Genomic DNA, 20,023 nt, shown 5'->3' with positions numbered 1-20,023 from the left:
TTTTTTTTTTTTTCCCCCCCTGTTTAATGGACTTTAGAGATGGTGGAAATTGCTCACTGAACACTTTAAATGTGAAATGAATAATCAACTATTTTTTGTTACAAGCCACTTATGTTGATGGCTTACCCATTGTGACTTTTTTTTTTTTTACCAGAATCCATAATTTTTGAAGTCCTGGGGAAAATACTACTTGATAGATTTTGGAATTGCTGTTATGTAATAGGGACAATGAAATAGGAATATGATTGCTAAATTTCTACCTTTCTTGAAGTTCTTAAACAAGTTCTTAAATGCTCTCCCCTACCTCCTCTCCCAAAAGTAACTTGTTCCAGCTTTCAAATAAAATGGATAAAAGTGACTGTAGATTCTGTAATCCACCATGTAGTTATTTTTCCTTTCAATTAATTTTGCATTTGCTGTATGAGGCTATGTAAATCAGAACATGTCTAAAAAGATTTTTAGTTCTGAACATACCAGTATCCAGTAAGGAGAGGAAAAGCCAGACTTTCTTTAAAGAAAAAAATTTCAGCCAACTTCCTTGTAGAAAAAGTTGTTTGACATCTATGAGTTTTCTTAGATGGGAAGCTAACTGCTGTGCTGGCTGGAACCACTGCTTAAAATGTGGTTTCCCTTGATGATGTCAGGAGTTTGTGTGGGGACAGCTGTACACCTTGGATTAAACAGTGTCTGTGTGTGTTCAGTGTGTGCGCCAGTGCCAGACCTGTTCTCAGTCCTTGCAGTGTTTCTTCCTAACAGCAAATTTCCAGCCAATGGATTCTTTTGTAATTGTTTGAGTCCATAAGCAGAGCATTTTCCCTGTGGAAGTTAAGTCTGGACTACAGACATGAGGAAAATGATGTGAAGAATACTTGATATGTTTCTTACACTACAGTTCTTTTGGATATAATGACTTTCCTCTTTTTGTTCTCTCTTTAGTCTCATGGAAACCATCACCATCACCACGAAAAGCCTTTGCTTGATCAAAAAGGCTCTATGTACAAACATCTTGTTTTTCAAAGTACAGAGGAGAGTGCTTACCTGGATTCTACATGGAAAGGACTTACAGCACTTGGAGGCTTGTACTTCATGTTTCTAGTGGAGCATTTGATCACTTTAATAAAGCAATTTAAAGACAAGAAGAAAAAGGTAGGGAGACTATTACTTCATAGCTCTGTTGTATTGCATACTCATTTCTGAAAACACTTATTAAAAAAACTTCCCATGAATATCATACATATTTTGATTTTATAGCAATGGCTGACTATATTAGTGTTAGAATTTCATTTTCATTAGGAACACATACACTTCTAAAGTATGTGAAAACCTTTTTGTGTTATCCTTTTATTAAGGCTCTTTCCATAACCAGACAATAAGGTACAGGCTTTGACATTGCAGAGAATTGTTTAATAAGCAAATGTCCAGTTGCATCTTTAGTTTTAACGGAGTGATTTAGGATGTCATGTCATTACTGACTTACTTCTCACATCTTGAGACATTTATAACTATCTGAACTGGTTTTATTATTATTTTTATTCCAATCCTGGATGCAATAAATTTGCATTGTACAACTACTGTACTGCTGTTGAGGAGGGCACTTGCACAGACAGGTAAGGGTTGGCAGTAAGCGCTTACATAAATAAGCATCCAAATATGCTGTAGAAAGTGACTTAATGGTATAGCATTCTGTGAGGAAACGTGATCTGTCAAACCCCTTGGTGCTTTCCCTTCTCTCCCACAAAAATGCAGCTCTCATATTGTTACACCAGTTTTTATGTGTAAGGTAAATAACTGGATTTTGGCAGGTCATTAGTGTTGGTAACTTGCCAGTTGCTGGTAACAGTTCTTTAAAGTCCAGTGTAGCCAGGAATAAAGAATGATATCAAAGCTGACTCAGTAAGAAAGATGAAGCAGAAGTTGGTGATACCGTAGAATCATAGAGTGGTTTGAGTTGGAGGATATCTTTAAGGTCATCTGGTTCCAACCAATGCTAAGCCTTACTTGAAGAAAGTTAGTAAATAATAATTATTTTAAATTAGTTTAAAAATAGCTAATTGCCAGGCTGCCTCAAAGACTGATAATCTCTGTTTAGTTTTCTCATTAAATTGGTCATTAAGGCAGTAGTCACAGGGCAGATGCCATGTAAACTCTTTCATCGTGGGAGGTTGTGTTGGTGTGGTTTATACTGAAGCTAAGCTGACTGTGAGATTTCCCTATCTAGTTAAATTTGTTTGACAGGAAAGAATATGAAGAGTTTCAAGCCCAACAAGAATTTTGTCTCCTCCCAGCCATAAGGAATGGCTTTCCAGTTAGACTAATTATGCCTTCCTAGATACTGAGTCACTGATCACAAATTGTTGTGATACATACTTTAGTGGGCAAGGAGAGATTTTACTTGGTTTTCTTTCTGTACATTATTAAAAAACCATTATATTGACATTATGATAGAAAAGAATTAGTGGAATAAATTACTCACCATTTGATATGTTTCGCTTCTCAGATTAAAATCTGCTTATTTCTTGTGAAAAATGTAGGGCATTTATGTGTGTGGGTTGGTCTGCTTGTTCGTGGTCTTTTTTTAGTTGGTTTTGTTCTTATTCCCCTCTTATGGAGCGTGAGGAACCTTTGTCATCTTACTTTAGTAAGTTTCTAATAATTCCTTTTCTACACTCTTTATACGGCTTCCATGTTGTCCTCTTCCTGTGCAGGCTGCATAAATGTTGTGACTATAATGTTGCTCATGTATATCCTGAAAAACAAGTAAAATATTCATAACTGCAGTATTTTCTTTTGGAATAAGAAAAAAAATGAAGATGATGGAGAAAGTAAGAAGTTTTCAGCAAATGAAGAAAAGTTGGATACGGATGATCGTAAGTTGCATTAATATCACACTGTTGTTACTCTGTGGCAGCACTGTTTACAAAACACCTGACTGATTGCAGCTCGTAGATCTGCTTCTTACTGTAGGTTGGGTCACTGCCTATTTGAATTATTTTCAAAACAAAACCCGTCTGTCTGCTGATATGTAGAGCACTAAGTCTATCTGCTGCTTTCCTTTGTAAGGATTCGTGGGTTAGAAGTAGCGAATTTACAGTTTTGGAACTTAAAGCCTATTAATTCTGGATTTAGCAGCAGAAGTTGAAGTCATTCTGTGAATGTTGCAATACAGCTACCGACTTCTTCACTTCTCTTTGCACTGCTAGATGTTATATGTATGACTCGACTCATTATTTAGATTTCTGGGTTTTGTTAGCTTGATTTATTATTTATTTGTAAGTGTAATATTACAAAATTCTAGACAATACTTGAAGTTCAACATTCAGAGTGCAAATGAACATGTATCCCCATGATCATGCTTTAAGCCAAAGCACACCAGTTTTGGCTTACTTGTTACTTTGGCTAACTTGGCCATGAGTTACTTGTTAGCTCTTGTTGCTAAAAGAGATGCTCAGTTTTTCAGAGTAATTTTATAAGTGATGAAATACTTGTCTGTAATGTAGAAAAAAAAGGTGTATTTATTAATTTAATTGCAGAGGAATAATTTATCAAGTTTTAGAAATTAGTTAAAAGACCCAACTGTGGTGAGTCAGCAATGTTTATATGAGGGTATTTCATGGTCTGTATTGATGACTTTGTTTTTTAGTGTTTATTTTCAAGGTGTTAAACTCAAGTGCCCATATTTGTTTTGAAATACATGAAATACAGTTTCCAAAATTATCTATAACATAATCCTTTTTCTTGAGCCCTGAGATAATTAAATGGCACATGCTTTTCAGACACTTGGTTTTTCTAAAGCAATTGAACTAACAGTCTTCATGCTGTGAAACTGGGACTTGGAGCCTTTTGCTGTTGTGTTTAAATTGCAGTGAGTCCTACATGAAAAGATTTTTTGCCTTTTAGGAAGCATTTGTGGTCATAATGTGAGGGCTGCTTCAGCAGTAGGGGACAGAAACTAAAAGTTTTCCTTATTTTGAGCTATTGGGAATTATCTCTGAAGTCAGAATAAGTTGTGGAAGCATTTCAAAAAAATCTCCTGGTTTAAGAAATTGGATTGTCAGTCTCAACTTCTGAACTTCTTTACTGCTTCACATATTCAAACTGTTTATTGTATCTTTGCTTCTTAGGTTATTTTTAAAATGTGTAACATTGTACTCTGGGTTTTTGTAACAGGGCCTGAGGGCTATCTAGGGACAGACTCCCAAGATCCATCGACCTTCATTTCTCAGCAGCCAACTGTACAAGAGGAAGAAGAAGTGATGATAGCTCATTCTCATCAAGAGGAGGTTGACAATGAATATGTGTCCAGGGGCTGTAGAAACAAATGCCATTCTCACTTGCACGATACTCTGGGACAGACAGATCATTTAAGTCACCATCACCATGACTACCATCACATTCTGCACCACCATCATCATCAGAACCATCACCCCCACAGTCACAGTCAGCGCTACTCACGCGAAGAACTGAAGGACGCAGGGATAGCAACTCTGGCATGGATGGTGATCATGGGAGATGGACTGCACAATTTTAGTGATGGACTGGCCATTGGTAAGTGCTAACTTGGATGTGAAGGCAGTGAAGTCTTCTAGCTATCTCTTATGTCTTTTAGGGATGTAGCTAGTTAGAAGATCTCTGAAGCCTAAACTTTTTTCTCAGAGCATCATCTTAATGAGTAAGAAAAATCTCCAGCTTAACAACCTGGAGGTGATATATGAAAAAGAAATTATGTGTTTGCAGCTGTGTTTCATTAGGAAATCTATAAACTGGGCTTCATTTCCTTCTTTTGAAGCGTTAAAGCTAACATTTTTCAAAACTAAAGCTAGGCTTATAAAAAATATTTAAGATTCAGTGCCTGCAAGTGCTTAGCAATTTTTTAAATTTTAATTGTTTTTAGGACAAGCTTGTATTTTTCATCACATGCAAAGTAACTGTTGTTTTCACTTCAGTCAGACCACTGGTACATTGGCTTCTTCTTTATCTCTTTCAAGTTCTCTTGTGATGCAGGAAGGTCAGGTTCTATACTTGGCATATCTGCCTGCCTGCCTATACTGGGTCCTGGTTACACATCAGTGTTTCTCCAGAGGAAGAAAGTGTTTCTCCTGGTGGATAGGGAGATGAGGCCCTGGTTTCAATCTGTTTTAGCTTGAAAATTTTGTTTTCTGAAACAGTGGTTATACTACACCTAAAACCTTGTTCCTAAAGTTGAGCATAATAGTCCCTTTTAAAAAAAAATTGATTAGCTATAAACAGTAATTTTACTTGTAAACAAAACGTTTATCTTTTTGTTCCTGTTTACTTCATACCCCTATTCTTCCCTTAATGCATGTAGTTGCTCAGTCTTTTTTGACAATGCTTCAGTGAAAATATTTCATTATCACAAAAACAGTAGATTGAATATTTTGTTTTGGACTTCTGTCTGGGAGGTCAGTTTGGGAACTCTCATGTTTTTCCTAGAAGGATAACTAGACTACAGGTATATTGAATTTAAAAGGTTAAAGTAAGTTACAGAAAGTGAAGTCAAATCAATAATCTTCAGTACTTATGCTAATCTTTCCTGATCTTGACTATTGTATTTAAGACTAATCTTTACAGGTATTGGATTCATTTCCAGGCTGTTTAGCATACTGGAGGCAGTTCAGCAGTATCAGTCTTTCTGTAAATTTTATTGTAGGAAAAAATTCATTCTTGTTTGAAGAGGAAACCCAATAATAACTATTTTCTCACAGCAATATTTGCAGTTGTTCAGATTCAGTCAATTCAAAGTGTAATGTGAAAAGAGACTTTCTGATTTAATCTCATTTTTGATGAAAGTTGAAGCATGAAATGTAAATTTTTGAGCAGATCAGTAGTGAAAAATGTGGTAGAAGGAAGATTTGCATACAAATGACACAGAATCAATTACCTCTTGGCATTAGGGAGATTTGGGAAGGAGCTATGACTTTATAGTTATGAAGGGAAAAGTGTGAGAAAGGTTAATAAAGGCTTATTGAACAAGTGAGAGCAATAGCTTTCAGAAGTCCTGCTGTGTAGCTTGTTCAGGCTAATGGAAATACGGGTTGCTTTCAGTTCTGTATGTGCTTAAAAGTATTATGGGAAAACATCAATTTGATGGTGTTGTAAAAATGCCAATGCTACTTGTGTAGTAGTTCATCTGTATTTTAAAGAAGAGGTGAACACTTCTGTAAAGATAGCTTTAGCCAGCATAACCCTTCATTTAAGTTCATTCACTTCATGTGATTTTTTATTCATAAGTTCCATCAGTTGCTTTTTTCCTCAAATCTGTTGTGCTAATTATGTAGGAACAAGATTTAAAAGTGCTTATTTTTTTATTAAGATGTGGAACTGTTGCATCTGACTCATTTGTGCAAAAGGATCATCTGTGATTTGAACTTTTATGTGTAATTACAACTAAATAAGTAAAATGCAGAGCACTATTTTTACACTAGTCTTGCATACATGTTTTTTTCTTTAGCTTTTGAGAGAAGTCGTGCCTTAAAAATATATTTTAAGATAAATCAGCATCTTGAGAGGGGATAATGCCAGATATATTAATTTCATCTTCAGTTTGTTAACATTTCAGGACTTCTTTTTAGCAGTGAAAAAATAAAAAGAGATATTCTTGATATTTAAGCTTGTACTTTGATTACTTCTTACTTTTCCTCTTCAAACTTCATAAGTATTAAGTTTGCCCTGATCTTGTCTAAAGCTCTAGTGTTTGGTTTATCACCTCAGCCCTTACTTTCTCCCCGCTTTCCCCTAAATTTGCTATTGGTGCCATCTGTTTTATCCAGATCATTAGTGAAGATACTGAAAAAAATGGGTTGCAGTTTTTGTCCTGGTGAGCTCTACTTCTTACCAGCCACCAGGCCCTGTTAGCCCAGCAATCCAGTCAGTGTGCAAGCCCATATTTCCTCTTTACCCAGATAAGACTGCTATAGGAGACAGTGTCAGAAATCCTACTAAGTTCTGTTATATTCACCATCTATGAATATTTACCGTATAATGGTCTATTATCTCCTCAAGCTGGATGCAGCTTTTGGACAGGGATTTTGGGAGGATGATCTTCACATGATCTTTTCAGGAACTGAGATGACACTGACTGCTCCTGAGTCCCGTTCTTTGCCTTTCTTAAAGATGGGGATAATGTTGTCCTTTTCCCAGAGTTCCAGTGGGGCCTTCTATAGCCATGGTTTTCCTATAGCCATGGTTTTCCACACATGATCGACAGCAGCGTTTTAGTCACACTAATAACTCTGCCAGTACCCTCAGGTGAGTCCCATCCTGGGATGCACCTGAGCATTTCCAGTTCTTTCTGTGTTTCTCTGAACTGTTACTTCTGTGGTTTGATGTCTCTTTCTTTCCAGAATGAAGTTGGGATCTGGCTTTGTTGACAAAGACTGAGATGAAGGCTGTGCTGGTGCTTTGCCTCTTGTCATGTCTACTGCTATGTCTGTCCTTGGAGTCTCGTTAGTTTTGGATCAAGCTGGGCTTTGGTCTTCTTCCCTTTTGTTCCACTGCTTTTAGTTTCCTTGTTGCCAGTCTTTGTTCCTATTTCTTGTGTGCTTCCTTTTTGAATCTTAATTTACTAGGACACACTGCTTAGCTGGGCACATCTTCTTCAAGTGTCCCCATACAAACAGGCTTGCTTGTGCATCTCTGTGTTTTACAAACTGGACACCCCTTCTGGGCACATTTTCCCTTTTGACTGATTCCCAGGGTATTCTGTGCTGCAATTCCCTAAATAAGTCAAAGTCTGCTTCGGTAAAGCCTGAAGTCCCAATTTTGCTTCTTTCTCTTCCAGCCTCCTCCTGTGTCCTGAACCCAGTTATCTCAGGTTCACAAGATGTCATTTCTTGCAGTATTTGCCATCAGTTTTTCATTGTTTTTAAGCAGCTGGTCAATGTACAATGCTAATCCTGGCTGGCTTTTGTGTCATCTGTAGCAGGAAGCCATTACCAGTACAAGTAAGGAACATCCTGGTTTGTGTGCCCAGTACTATTACCCCCACAGCTGGAGACTCTTTGTGCTGATGTTCTTTGTGCTGTCCTGTGTTCATAGCTAGGCGTACTCACCACCTTTCCTTGGTTAGATGATCTGTAACCTTATTCCTAGTGTTCCTCTGACTGACCAAGAGTCTGAACTGCAGTTCACACGTACTTTTATACTGGAGCTCTCTGTGACCAAGGAACCCCTTTATGGAGGTAGCCACAAAAACTCCAAAATGAATTGTATTCTGTCCCTGTCAGCAGTTGGTAACTATCCATGAGAGGCCAGACAAGCTTTGGAGGTGTCTCCACAGGATCATTCAGGCGGGCTCTGGGCAACCCATGGACTTCCCTGGCCAACAGGTCACCAGGTCTGTCTTTGTCCTGCATAGGAGGGAATCTCCTATCACTAAAAAAAATCTTTCCTTTCTTTTTGTACTTTTCATCTGATGTATGGAACTGCTGGGCAAGGCAGTGAGTTAGAACTCACTTATCCTCTGCTGCCAGGGTCATGACCATGTTCTTCAGATCAGTCGCTGCAGTGGGGACAGGTTCTTCCTGTTGCCAGACTTGACTGTTTTCAAATGTTACTCATCTCAGAGTTCATGTTTCCTGGTCCAGTGCTTCTTTGGTTTTGCCTTCCTCTTTAGTCTCATGGGCTTGGGCTTTTGCCTCTGTAGAACCTCTTCTGAGGACTCTCTCAATCCAGTTTGTTACCACTCATCCAAAGGTGCCTCCTCACCACATACTGCATCCTCTTGCCTGGATGCCACAGCACACATCTCAGACATAATGTTGCTGCTGTTGTCATCACTCAGGGAGGAGCATCAGTAATTTCTTGCACTTGAAGACCTGGATAGCCATGTCTCCCTTGAGTTAGGTCAGCATGTAGTTCCCCCAGTGAAAAGAAGGGATTGTCTCCAGTGGAGTCATTGCTACTGTGGGAGCAGTACTCCTGGGTCCCTTGTGTGCCAGCTGCTGTGACATGGCTTTGTGCCTCTTTGACTGTTTGTTGGCAGCATCTTGTTTGCTGGCAGGCTCCTGGTAGCAGCTGAAGAGGAAGCTGGATGTGGCTCTGCACCCTTGGAGAGGCTCTCCACGCAGCTGGGGACCTGACATGCCGTGTAAGAGCTGTGGTGCAGCCCTGCAGTGTGCTGCGTCCTTCTGAGCTGCTGCCAAACAAGAAAAATGGCAAGCAACAGGAGGAGCAGAGAAGATGAGAAAGATGAGGACTGTTGGACTAGTTTAAGTGGCTTTTGTGGTCTTGGGGCTTTTTTCCTCCCCTTAAAAGCAAGCTGCTGTGGAATTTACCTAAAAGCAAGCTGCTTAGAAATTGATCTGTCACCATTGATTTCATAGCCTCTCTTATTTTTGTCTTGACTTTCTTAAGGTGTCTGACTCTTAGGTGCACTTGAGCTGCTTTGTTCCCTTTGTATCTTTTTTAAAAAAAAAGTATTTTTGGACAGTATTTCCTTTATTGCATTTTTTGGGAATGGTTGTGTTGTTGGAATATATTTGACTTAGTTCAGAAATAAGATCATGAAATTTGATTTAATAGCAAGATTTGGAAGAAGAATTTTGCAATTTAAGAATCATAAACAACTGTTCTGTTAAAGTTTAAATGCTTCCACTAAGAAAAATTCGAGTGAAATATATGTCCTAATATGACACGAGCACGTGCAACAGTGCTTCTGCACTTGATGTCTAAATGTTTTGTTTGTTTTTTTTCCCTGTCTCTTCATAGGAGCAGCCTTTACTGAAGGGTTGTCTAGTGGTTTAAGTACTTCTGTGGCTGTATTTTGCCATGAATTACCTCATGAGCTAGGTAAGACACCAGCATTTCCATATGCTGCATGGTTATGTACTTACAGGTGCCTGTAGGAGAACAAAATTTGATCAGAAAACTTCATCTGTGTCAGGTTGTCTATTCAAGGATACTTCTGATTTCCTTAGACTGTTTAACCATTTCTTAGTTCAATTAATAGTTCTAAAATCTAACTATTTCAGCTACTCTGTTTAAAGCTGTCTCTTGCAGTTACAGCTTTTTCTGTCTACTTTAGTTATAGTTTTTATTCTCCTTGTATATAACATAAGTTTTGAATTGCAGGAGAATGCATGACAGAATTTGCTTTTCTCACATCTCTCCTTAATTTTATTCCTGTGATTGTGCTGCTAAAAGGAAGGTCATGATTAGTCAAAGTACTGTTCGCATAACATTTGCTGCTTTTTCATTAAGTCTTGCAAAGAACTGCTGTAGCTCTAAATTAAACTTGAAACTACTTAGAAATCTTTCTAGAAACAGTTTGTCTTTCAAGCTCAAGTGATTTAAATTTGTGTGCAGCCCCATGAGAGATTATTGTCGTGTCTTCCAAGATGAGTTCAGTATTTGGCCCTTTTAAAGGGCAGCTGGTGAGAAGAGGATGGATGTGCTTAGATGAACTCGAGACAAAGATGATCTTTCCAGTTGTCAAATTATTTCAGATATGCAACTGGTGTTTATTTTTTATCTGTCATGGTCAGAGTCATACTTGGTGTATAGAATGAAGAAACAAGAGTTGGCTTTCCCTTTTTTAAAGGTTTAATTCCCCAGAGGGGAGAACATTCAGTTTAGTTTAATGGAGCTTGTAAACCAGTACATGTAAACATTAAACTGTGTAACAGCTTGATGTATTTGTACAGTAATGTTACACAGAAATGTGTTATTGTGGAGAAAACATACCTGATTTTATGGGTTGGCAGGAATTAAGTCTTCCATACTAATCATGGAACTTGTATTAATTATGCATAGTAAATATTTTTAGTTCAGATATAAGAAGTAAATTCATCTTATGAACCTGATAATTTTAGATTCAACTGTTCTGTTGCTTTTAAAAATAATTAAAAAAAAAGTGCTTTTAAAATTTAAATAATACTTCTTTTATCAGAACAGAAAACTTGATAGAAATACCTTCTTTACCAGAGGAGATGAAGTGGTCTAGGAAAATTGAAACAGAAATTGAGGTTAGCTGGGAATAAAATTGTATCATTTTTGTTAATGCTAAGCAATGTTTTTAATATACCAGTTCATCTTAATTGCAATAGCTTGTAGGAAAAGCTGTTGTAACAAATGATGCAAATCAGCTTTGAAAATCACTTTTGTTTACTTTAACTGGAGATAACTTAAAAACTATCCATTTTATTTTCAAATAATAAGCTTATATTACTCTGGTTTAGAAAAAATATGTTCTGAATTACTGAAAATCTGTTTCTGGCTGGTGGTCTTATCATTCCTTCAAATAAAAATAAGGTGTCAAGGATCAGTTACAGAAATTAATAAAGAAATTTTTTTAAATTTATAAAACAGATTAAAAGTACAAAGAGCATTTATAGAATAATAAACTGAATATGCAATTAAGTTGGAATATTTTTAGGAACACTCAAGCATATCAGGTACTGCAGCATTTTACAGTGGTAATTTAAATTCAAACTGCTTGAGGATATGAAGCTATTAGAGACCATCCAAAAGAGAGGTACGAAGATGGTGAAGGGCCTTGAGGGGAAGCAACTGAGGAGTGGAGGAGGTCACTTGGTCTCTGCAGCCTGGAGGAGACTGAGGGGGAGACCTCACTGCAGTCTGCAGCTTTCTCATGAGGGGAAGAAAGAGGCACTGATCTCTTCTGCCCTGTGACAGGACCCAAAGGAATGGCCTGAAGCTGTGTCAGGGGAGGTTTAGGCAGGATATCAGGAAAAGGTGCTTCACCCAGAGGGTGGCTGGGCACTGGAACAGGCTCCCCAGAGAAGTGGTCACAGCACCAAGGCTGAGCATTCAAGGAGTGTTTGGACAATGCTCTCAGGAACATGGTGTGACTCTTGGGGATGGTCCTGTGCAGGGCCAGGGGTTAGACTTGATGATCCTTGTGGGTCCTTTCCAAGTTAGGATGTTCTGTGATTCAGCAAAAAGCTGCGTTTTTCAAAAATGCAGAGACTTTGAAGTTTTAAACTTACGGTATTTGCTGCTGTGGTGCTGTTCATGTGTACCCTCTAATTTTCTGTCCCTCAGTGATTTCTTATTTTATGAATGAAAAAAAAAAAATGAGGCAAACAACAGCACAAAAGTAGCTTAGTAATCCTGTAAGTAAGAGAACTGTAAATAAGACAACACTGCAATACTTGGGCGAGAATGAAAACTTTGTCTTGTTTTTTTCCCCCGTTACAGGAGATTTTGCTGTCCTTCTAAAGGCTGGTATGACTGTCAAGCAAGCTGTGCTTTATAATGCTCTGTCAGCTATGCTGGCCTATCTTGGTATGGCAACTGGCATCCTTATTGGTCATTATGCAGACAATGTTTCAATGTGGATATTTGCACTTACTGCTGGCTTGTTCATGTATGTGGCTCTTGTGGATATGGTAAGTGCCTAGACCTATTTGAATTTTGTATAACACAGCTTAAGAATTAATGATTTGAAGCAATTGTTTCTTTTGAAGGCATTTAACACTTTCTCATTTGTTTAGGTACCTGAAATGCTCCACAATGATGCCAGTGACCATGGATGTAGCCGGTGGGGATACTTCCTGTTACAGAATGCTGGGATTCTCCTGGGTTTTGGGATAATGCTGCTTATCTCAGTATTTGAACATAAGATTGTATTCAGCATAAACTTGTAATCCTGGTTGCCAGGAAGACACCTTGGTGTTAAATTATAAGTGGTAGGGGTTTTCTTCTACAAATTTTCTTATTGGGAAGGTACATTTGATATAGAGTAGATATTTTTATTGATGTGCTTTGTTGTTGTGTACTTCCCTCCCTTCTTGCCTGATTGAAAGGGACACTGTAAAGTTTGGGGTTTGTTGGGGTTTTGTTTGTTTGTTTTTAATTGTGGTTTTTTCTACTTGGGATTTAGCATTGCTTATGGTACTGTGGAAAGTGGTACTTAGTAAAACGTGGCCAAATCTATATTATTTGTATTGTCTGTACCATTTGAGGGGTTAGGTTGTTTTTTTTACTGAATTTATTTACTGTATGTAATTATATGTAATGTTTTTTACTTCTGTGGTTTTGTTGGTTTAAAGAAATAAAAACAACAGTGGGGTTTTTTTTAGCAGTTAGAATCAGTGGATACAAAGCACAGTGAGCAAAGCAAAACAATAACAAGACATAATGGTTAGCACGTGTATTTTGGTAAAAACTCATTTCTTCTGCATCCACCTGGTTTATTCAGAAAGGCAGGTAAGTCCATTCCATCCTTTGTGGTGGTGCTGATTCTCTCAGTAGATTGTGGATTCCTGTGTATTTTTCCAGTTGGTTTCTACCCCAAACAAATGAATATAAAACCATGTTCTAAGTGTTTACATCAAATGTTTAACTTGTTTCATCCCTTCTGATAGGAGTTGCTCTTCACTGATTTCTCAAATCAGCAACAAAAGTCCAGTTCTTAAATTGCCAAAGCTTTAAGATATGTGAATTCCATCAAAAAGACTTTAAAAGCAGTGTTGTATCCCACTTACACTGCCTGAAGTGACAAAGGTGTATTAAAGCCTGTTTGATATCAAGGGGGAGGAGTGCTACAGGCTGAGATAAACAGTCATTTCCTACAACAGCTTCTTGAAGTAAAGTGTTGATTTACTTTGGGAAAATGAGCTGAGTGGGAGAGCTGCCTACTTCTAGTTCAGTGTGATTGCACACAAACCTATGCTATATTTTTTGCAGGAACTAAAGCTGAGAAATCCAAAACAACAAAATTTCTTTGGTACCATAATCTAGAGAAACAGTGTGTTAAGGATGATAAGTGTATACTTAAGTATGTAGTTTAAGCTTACAGTCTTAATATGTTTAACCGCCCTGAATGTCACTGAAGGAAGAAGGTTGGAAAAAACCAATAGCAAAAGAAATTCTGCATTTTCAGGAAAGGTGAACATGTCAAAGTTATTCAATGATGAATAAATAACAGAATTACGCTATCTTACTAGCTGGCTTTAAAGATCCCAGAAATAACACAACTAGAACCTATTTCTAATCCACTGCTTCAAATCATCAGCTGAATAAAAAGCTTGAACAACCAGAGCAATTTTTGATGATACTATGTATGGCAGGTTAAAACAGTTTGTTGGTCTGTCATACAATGGAAGCCAGGAAACATTCTATCACTGCAGAAATAAATGTTTTCAATTCATTGAGAGGTCTGAGGGTTTTTTAGGAAAAACTCCACAGGAGTTTTTGCAGCCAGTGGACTATTAGCTGCTCTTCCTTCAGCCTTTCCTCAGGTTAGCAAGATTGTTATTTACTTTTCTGCTCACAGTGATGAAATCCTGTTCTGTGCCTCCTGTGAAGCCAGGGGTTGAGAAAGGTGTACTTGCTTCAGCTCTCCTAATGCATCCCTATGTCCTAGCGGGCTTTTTAGGGCTTGGGCACAGTGTTTACCTGTGGTGTGGGAAAACTCCATAAATGCAGTGTACTTCAGCCCGTGGGGCTTCCACCTTCTGCACCGCAATCCTGGCTGCTACAGAAATGGGGCATCTCTGTAATCCTGGAGCATTTCAGACTTGGATGAGCTCAGTTTGCTTTGAATTTTTCACTGCTGGTTTCTGTTAGCCTACAGCCATAATAGCTGCCAGTTCAGCTGGACTTCTCTTGTCTGGATTTGACATAGGAAGCAGGCAGGTAGCCTACTGTTGCTCAAGAGATTTTAAGATCAATGACTAAACTATGGCGATAAATCTACAAATTTAATTGTTTCCAGTGGGTTCTTGGCTGACTTTTGATGTACTTGACTGACATTAAAATATCCACATATCAAAACACATTGCTAATTTAATCATAAGAAAAATGAATTGCCTTTAGAGCATGTGGGCAGAAATGTCTATCCTGTACCACAAGCATGTTCCACCCATTCAGTGCTCTTCAATCACTGATGGAGAAATGTCCATCATAGGCAGCTGTCCAAACTGATAACTGAGAAGGCTACAGACTGAAACTTGCTGTAGTTTTGTATCAGCAGGATGAAAAAAGGTTAGTTGTTGTTTGTTTTGAGTTGGTTTGTTTTGTTGTCATTTCTCTGTCAGCCTTATAAAGTAGAATCTGCATCTGTTGCAATGTATTCATGTTGGAAATACTCATTGTTTGGCAAACTGGTGGGGCAAAGCCTCTAAGTAGCCCTTTATTTTTATGGGTATATTTTTCTGCAGCAGTTTTTAATGTGCTTGGCTACTCTGGATAATAAATGTGTCTGCTTTGTGTATTCGTCTGTAGCTTCATAATGGTACAGACCTTAATTTATGCTGTTACAGCTGCCTTTAGTGCCTGTGCTAGATACAGGTAAACAGAGCTGGATTCAATTTTGGTTTGTGTTTTTCTTTAACATATTCTTCTAATGGTTTTGGCCTGTATTTGTACATAAGATGTGTCATGTTACTTTGGGCAGCAGGAGTCAGAGCAAAGGTGTGGAGGTTCTCAAGTTCTCCCCTGCCTGGCCCGTGGGGATCAGGTGCTGGTACGGTTTCTCTGCATCCTCTGTGCCTAAATGTGATGCCAGGTGTGCTGTGGGAATGCAACTCTTTTATGTTTATATAAAACACAGCCCAGGCTGAAACAGAATTCAAAGGCTGAAATAGAATTCACAGAGGCTCTCCTGCTGCCTGAAGTGAGACACCAGTGCAATTAAAATCTCTCTGGAAAAACTGGGGCGTTCTGTTTTCCACGAGCAGGAAAATAAAAGATGATTTAATGGAATGTGGGTGGGGTTGTTTGTTTTGTCGTTGTTTTGTTTTGTTTTTAATTTAAGGTACCTTTTGGTGTGTGTGTATATATGGTCACTGTAGCTGTTACTGTATTCCTGTGTGCTAGAGAAAATAAACCACTGAACCAAACCGCAGACGTCTGAGCGTTTTTCTCAGCGATGCAGATACGAGGAAAACAAACAAAAAACAAAAACAAAAACAAAAAACCCCTAAAAGGTAGCGCTGTATTTCCTCGGGGTTTCCCGTGCCGGGGCGGGGAGAGGGCCGGGCTGGGGCCGCCGCTGCCGGAGCCGCCCTCCCGCCGTCATCGCGCCGCGCCGGCGGGCCGGGCCAGGCCGGGCCGGGCATGGCTGAGGGGGCGGCGGGGCCGGGCGGCGCCGAGCGGTACTTCACACGCTGGTACAAGCCAGGTACCGCCGGGGGCTGCGCCGGGCCGGGGCGGGGCGGCGGCGGGGCTCTGACTCCTCTTTGTGCCCTTCTTGCAGACGTGAAGGGGCGGCCGTGCGAGGACTTCTGCGTGCTGCAGCACTCCAACAGGCGAGTGGCCGGCGGGAGCCGGGGTCCGCCTCTGGCCGCCGGGGCCCCGCGCTCGGGAGGCCTCGGGCTGCGTTCGGCGCTGCCGCAGCCGCGGGCGGTGGCTGCAGCAGCCGGAACATGGACAGGCTCGGCCTGGGACACAGCACTGGGCGAGCCTGCCTTGTCCGGGAAGGTGGGAGAGTGGCAAATCGGCCTTCCCATCTTTTAATTACTGCTCCAATGAGAAACAGTGAGGCTTGGCCTCCTCCCCACCGAGGGCCCCCGCTCACCCTCCTCGTACTGCTCAGCAGTGTCCGTCGTGCTGCCCTCGCTCCCTTGCACCCTCTCCTGTTCACAGGGCCCCATACACTGACCCTGGGGATATCTCTGGAAAGACCGGACGTGGCGCTCAGTGCCATGCTCCAGGGGACACGGTGGTGTTGGGTCACAGGCTGGAGGTATTTTCTAAACTAATTGATTCTGTGATCATCAGCAGCACAAGAGCAACGTTCCAAAAGGCCTTTCCGTAATGACATTTTGAAGGTGTCTGCTTAACTTGATTTAGAACTCCTTCAGTTTGAACAAACATTCAGCTTTCTCTAGATAAAACTTAATTGCTTTTCCTTGTACATTTGTGCACTAACGGATGGTGAAGGCAAGATAAGAAAGTGTCTTGCTTGTGGTTGGATGTAGCTGGGTATCATCATTTGGAGTAGATCAACCTGTACCCGATGTGTCTCAAGGTATGGAGTCTCCTTCCCATACCTAATCTCCCCCTGCTGCAGATGTTAGGGCATCAGAGCATTCTGTTTAGTTCCAGAGGGAAGAACAGAATCTAAAACTGGCAGGGCCAGTGGCTCATGGGCTGAGGGAAGGTGAGGCAGCATTTGTGTTCCTGGTGAGCTGCCTGCTCTAGGAATTCAGAGTAAAAGGAAGGGCATGCTTGGCACAGGGCAGAACCATCAGCTCGCTGCAGCCTTTGGAGTTGGAGCTTCCCTGTGGCTATTTCCTGCAGTTCTTCCTCAATTCTTTCAAAAGGGAAACCAGAGTACCTTCAAGTAAGAGGTGTAACAGTAACAGCAGGGAAGGACACCCTTCCATTTGTACTGAATTCTAAAGGTTAATCTCGGGTGTCTTAATAAAAACAATAGTTTAAGTCCTATTAATTTGTTCAATTGTCTATGAAGACTGCTACTTTGAATTCTGAAATATCAGGACCCTTGGATTTCACAGCAGCTTAACCAGATGTTCTGCAAAGTATTTTACCATTATGGTAAAATAACATTTTAATAACATATATATATATATAAGTAACATATGGGGCTGTGGCTCAGTTTACTGTTTTTAGGCAATGTAAAGTTGTCTCTTGATTTTTTTGTTTTGCCAGGTCTCAGCTCCATGAGGTGATAGCTCAAAGATAATTTGTCATCTTCCCCTTAGAAGGAGGCTGGTGTGAAGGGAGGTAGCTTTGCTGCTAGGACATGCTGGATGCATTCACCAGAGTCCAGCTCCCTCTTGTGGGAGACACGCAGCCAGAACTCCCCAGGAGGAGTGTGGGGAGATGGATACAGCATCCACAGGGAGAGATACGGTTCTGTGCCCTGGTTTTCTCTGCACCTTTCTGTTGATTCTGGTGCTTGCTGTAGGTTTTACACTCTCAAACAGAATAGCTTCCACTCCTCATTTACTGTCAAGTTCATGCTTGTGCATTAAGCATGGTTCTAGGCCAGGCAGGCCTAGTCTCTTCAGCTGGGCTTGTCTCAAACTGTCTACTGTCATGGTAAGAAATAACCCTCCTTTAGAAAACAATGAAATGCAGGCAGCAAGTTAACTAAGGCCCAGGTCACTGATGGATTCATCAGCTGTAACTGTTCACTACAAAGGGCCTTTAGCTGTTGAGAAACACTGCTTTGTGTTATGTTTTGTGACAAAAGTAAATCATGCTTTACTTGTTTGCCTTAATGTGAGTACCTGCTTCAGCTGCTGGCTGAAATGAACCAGTCATGCTCTCATGGGGCACAACAGCTAGAACAGCACTGGCTTATTTACAAGCAGTGGTTCTGTTTCAGTAAGAAGTGTAGGGCTTTTGACAGTCCAGTCTGGTATCTTAAAATGAAGCATTTTCTGTGGGAGTGGTTTTAGGTCAGAATGCCATTTTCATTCAGTTTTGTACAGCAGCTGTCAAGTAAGATAGAGAAGGTTGTGGGACTTGTTTAGAGCACAAAGGTATGGCTTCTTACAACTACAGTGGAATAATTATATTCTCTTTTTTTTTTTCAGAATTTGTGTCATCACCTTGGCAGAAGCCCACCCTCTTCTTCAAAGTGGGAAAACAATTAAAAACATTAATTACCAAATCAGTGCAAACTGTAGCAGACTCCAGAATAAGGTCTCCGGGAAGTCAAAAAGGGTACGGCTTTTTGATTGCCTTAGCTTTCATTTTAATCTCTCATACTGCCTGAGATCTTTCTGTCCTTTTTTGGACAGAAACCCAGCAGGTTACTTCAGTATTTAATTTAAAACCAGTCCCTCTGCACTTGAAGAATTCAGACTTCCTCAAGAAGTGCCTTTCTGCCTGTCACAGCCAGGGTCTCACAATGCTCCTACAGCAGTGCTGCTTTCCAGTGTTGCTCAAACACACTCACTCCTAGTAATTTTTTTGGTAGTGTACAGAGGGACATAAACATCCCTAAAATAACAAAAGTTTATTTTTAAGAAGATGTAAAGGATTTGGAGACTACTCTTTTTTTCGAGCAGATCGAGATAGTAGATGGGCCAGTTCAGTGTGGTGTTTTTTTGATGATGCAGTTTAACTTGCTTACACCAAAATCAATGGTGCTGTTCCTCTCCTCTCTCCTGACTTTGGTCTTATTAAAATACAAGTTTGCTAGTCTTTATCTAAATAAGAAACTTAATTATGACAAAATCTGTAAGCTTGTAACAAGCTTCTATTTGATTTGTGCATATAACTAAATTGGCATTTTCCCTTCTGTAGGGAAGCACAGCTCTGGAACTTGGAATGACAAGTAACTGTCACACATCCTTCCTTTTAGGCATTGCTGATGGTAATACTTTTACAAGCCCTGCGTAATTAAAACTACAGACATGTTTATTTATTTTCCAAATGCAGGGAGCTCAGTTTTTAACAGAACTTGCCCCTCTGTGCAGGATTTCTTCATCAGATGGAGAGGAATACACCATTTACAGGTAAGGTTTTTTCCATTTTTTTCTTACCTTGACATACCACACACATCTACAGAATCTGAACACTTTTGCAGTTGCATACGAGGGCGGTTGATTGAAGTGAATGAGAACATCCTTAGTAATCCTGCTCTTCTGCAAGAAAAGGTAAGACACTTTCTTGTTCTTTATTTTTCAGCTTTTATTTCACTGCTAACTTCAGTCTCACTTTCTAGCCATCAACTGAGGGGTACATCGCAGTGGTTCTACCCAAATTTGAAGAAAGCAAGAGTATAACTCAGGGACTTCTGACGCAGAAGGAGTATGAGGAAGTTTTGTTGAAACGCCGCAGTTCTGCTTCATGAAATCAATTCTACGCTTCCCGGCTGTGTTTGATACTAAATAAGTGACTTTTATTGTACACTGTGAGTTTTATAGTATTGGAAAGGCCCAGTGCCAGCTTTTAATAGTGGAACTAAACTCCTTGATTCATAAAAGAATAAACCAGTTCAAGTAGTTTGGATATTAAAATTTCTGTAAAATCTTGATATAAAATTTCTTATTCTCTGAATTCTAGCACTATAAGTTTTTAAATAAGTTTAGAATGACATGTTGGAGATAATTTATGTTCC

The 20,023-nt window shown here is 39.7% G+C and overlaps 2 protein-coding genes across 3 annotated transcripts in view; both read left to right on the top strand.

The window, feature by feature from the left end:
• SLC39A6 (solute carrier family 39 member 6) overlaps positions 1 to 15,824 on the top strand; it is a 19,860-nt gene extending 4,036 nt beyond the window's left edge. Inside the window, exons 5-10 of the mRNA XM_015619609.3 lie at positions 937 to 1,146; positions 2,798 to 2,867; positions 4,168 to 4,545; positions 9,727 to 9,807; positions 12,178 to 12,368; positions 12,474 to 15,824. Coding sequence (XP_015475095.1) covers positions 937 to 1,146; positions 2,798 to 2,867; positions 4,168 to 4,545; positions 9,727 to 9,807; positions 12,178 to 12,368; positions 12,474 to 12,626 — 1,083 coding nt within the window. The 3' untranslated portion in view covers positions 12,627 to 15,824. The remainder of the gene's footprint in view (positions 1 to 936; positions 1,147 to 2,797; positions 2,868 to 4,167; positions 4,546 to 9,726; positions 9,808 to 12,177; positions 12,369 to 12,473) is intronic.
• A 188-nt stretch (positions 15,825 to 16,012) lies between these two features.
• ABITRAM (actin binding transcription modulator) lies at positions 16,013 to 19,939 on the top strand. 2 transcript variants are annotated; one of them, XM_015618994.3, is made up of 6 exons: positions 16,013 to 16,105; positions 16,181 to 16,232; positions 18,492 to 18,621; positions 19,342 to 19,418; positions 19,490 to 19,559; positions 19,628 to 19,939. In XM_015618994.3, exons 1-6 carry the CDS (start codon positions 16,042 to 16,044, stop codon positions 19,754 to 19,756), a joined length of 522 nt encoding a protein of 173 aa, XP_015474480.1. In that variant the 5' UTR covers positions 16,013 to 16,041; the 3' UTR covers positions 19,757 to 19,939. The 2 variants fall into 2 exon arrangements, with proteins under 2 accessions (XP_015474480.1, XP_015474481.1); XM_015618995.3 differs by lacking the exon at positions 19,490 to 19,559 and adding an exon at positions 19,207 to 19,276 and having other exon boundaries at positions 19,380 to 19,418; positions 19,591 to 19,907.
• The last annotated feature ends 84 nt before the right edge of the window (positions 19,940 to 20,023 follow it).

This window comes from Parus major, chromosome 2 (assembly GCF_001522545.3).
Source record: "Parus major isolate Abel chromosome 2, Parus_major1.1, whole genome shotgun sequence".
NCBI lineage: Eukaryota > Metazoa > Chordata > Aves > Passeriformes > Paridae > Parus > Parus major.
This window is presented reverse-complemented; position numbering and strand designations above follow the sequence as displayed.

Bases quoted from the DNA above. Each gene is read 5' to 3' on its own strand.
- ABITRAM (XM_015618994.3), top strand. From the start codon at position 16,042: ATGGCTGAGGGGGCGGCGGGGCCGGGCGGCGCCGAGCGGTACTTCACA. The intron at 16,233-18,491 runs GCGAGTGGCCGG...TTTTTTTTTCAG, and splicing joins GTGCTGCAGCACTCCAACAG to AATTTGTGTCATCACCTTGG. The intron at 19,419-19,489 runs GTAAGGTTTTTT...ACACTTTTGCAG, and splicing joins GAGGAATACACCATTTACAG to TTGCATACGAGGGCGGTTGA.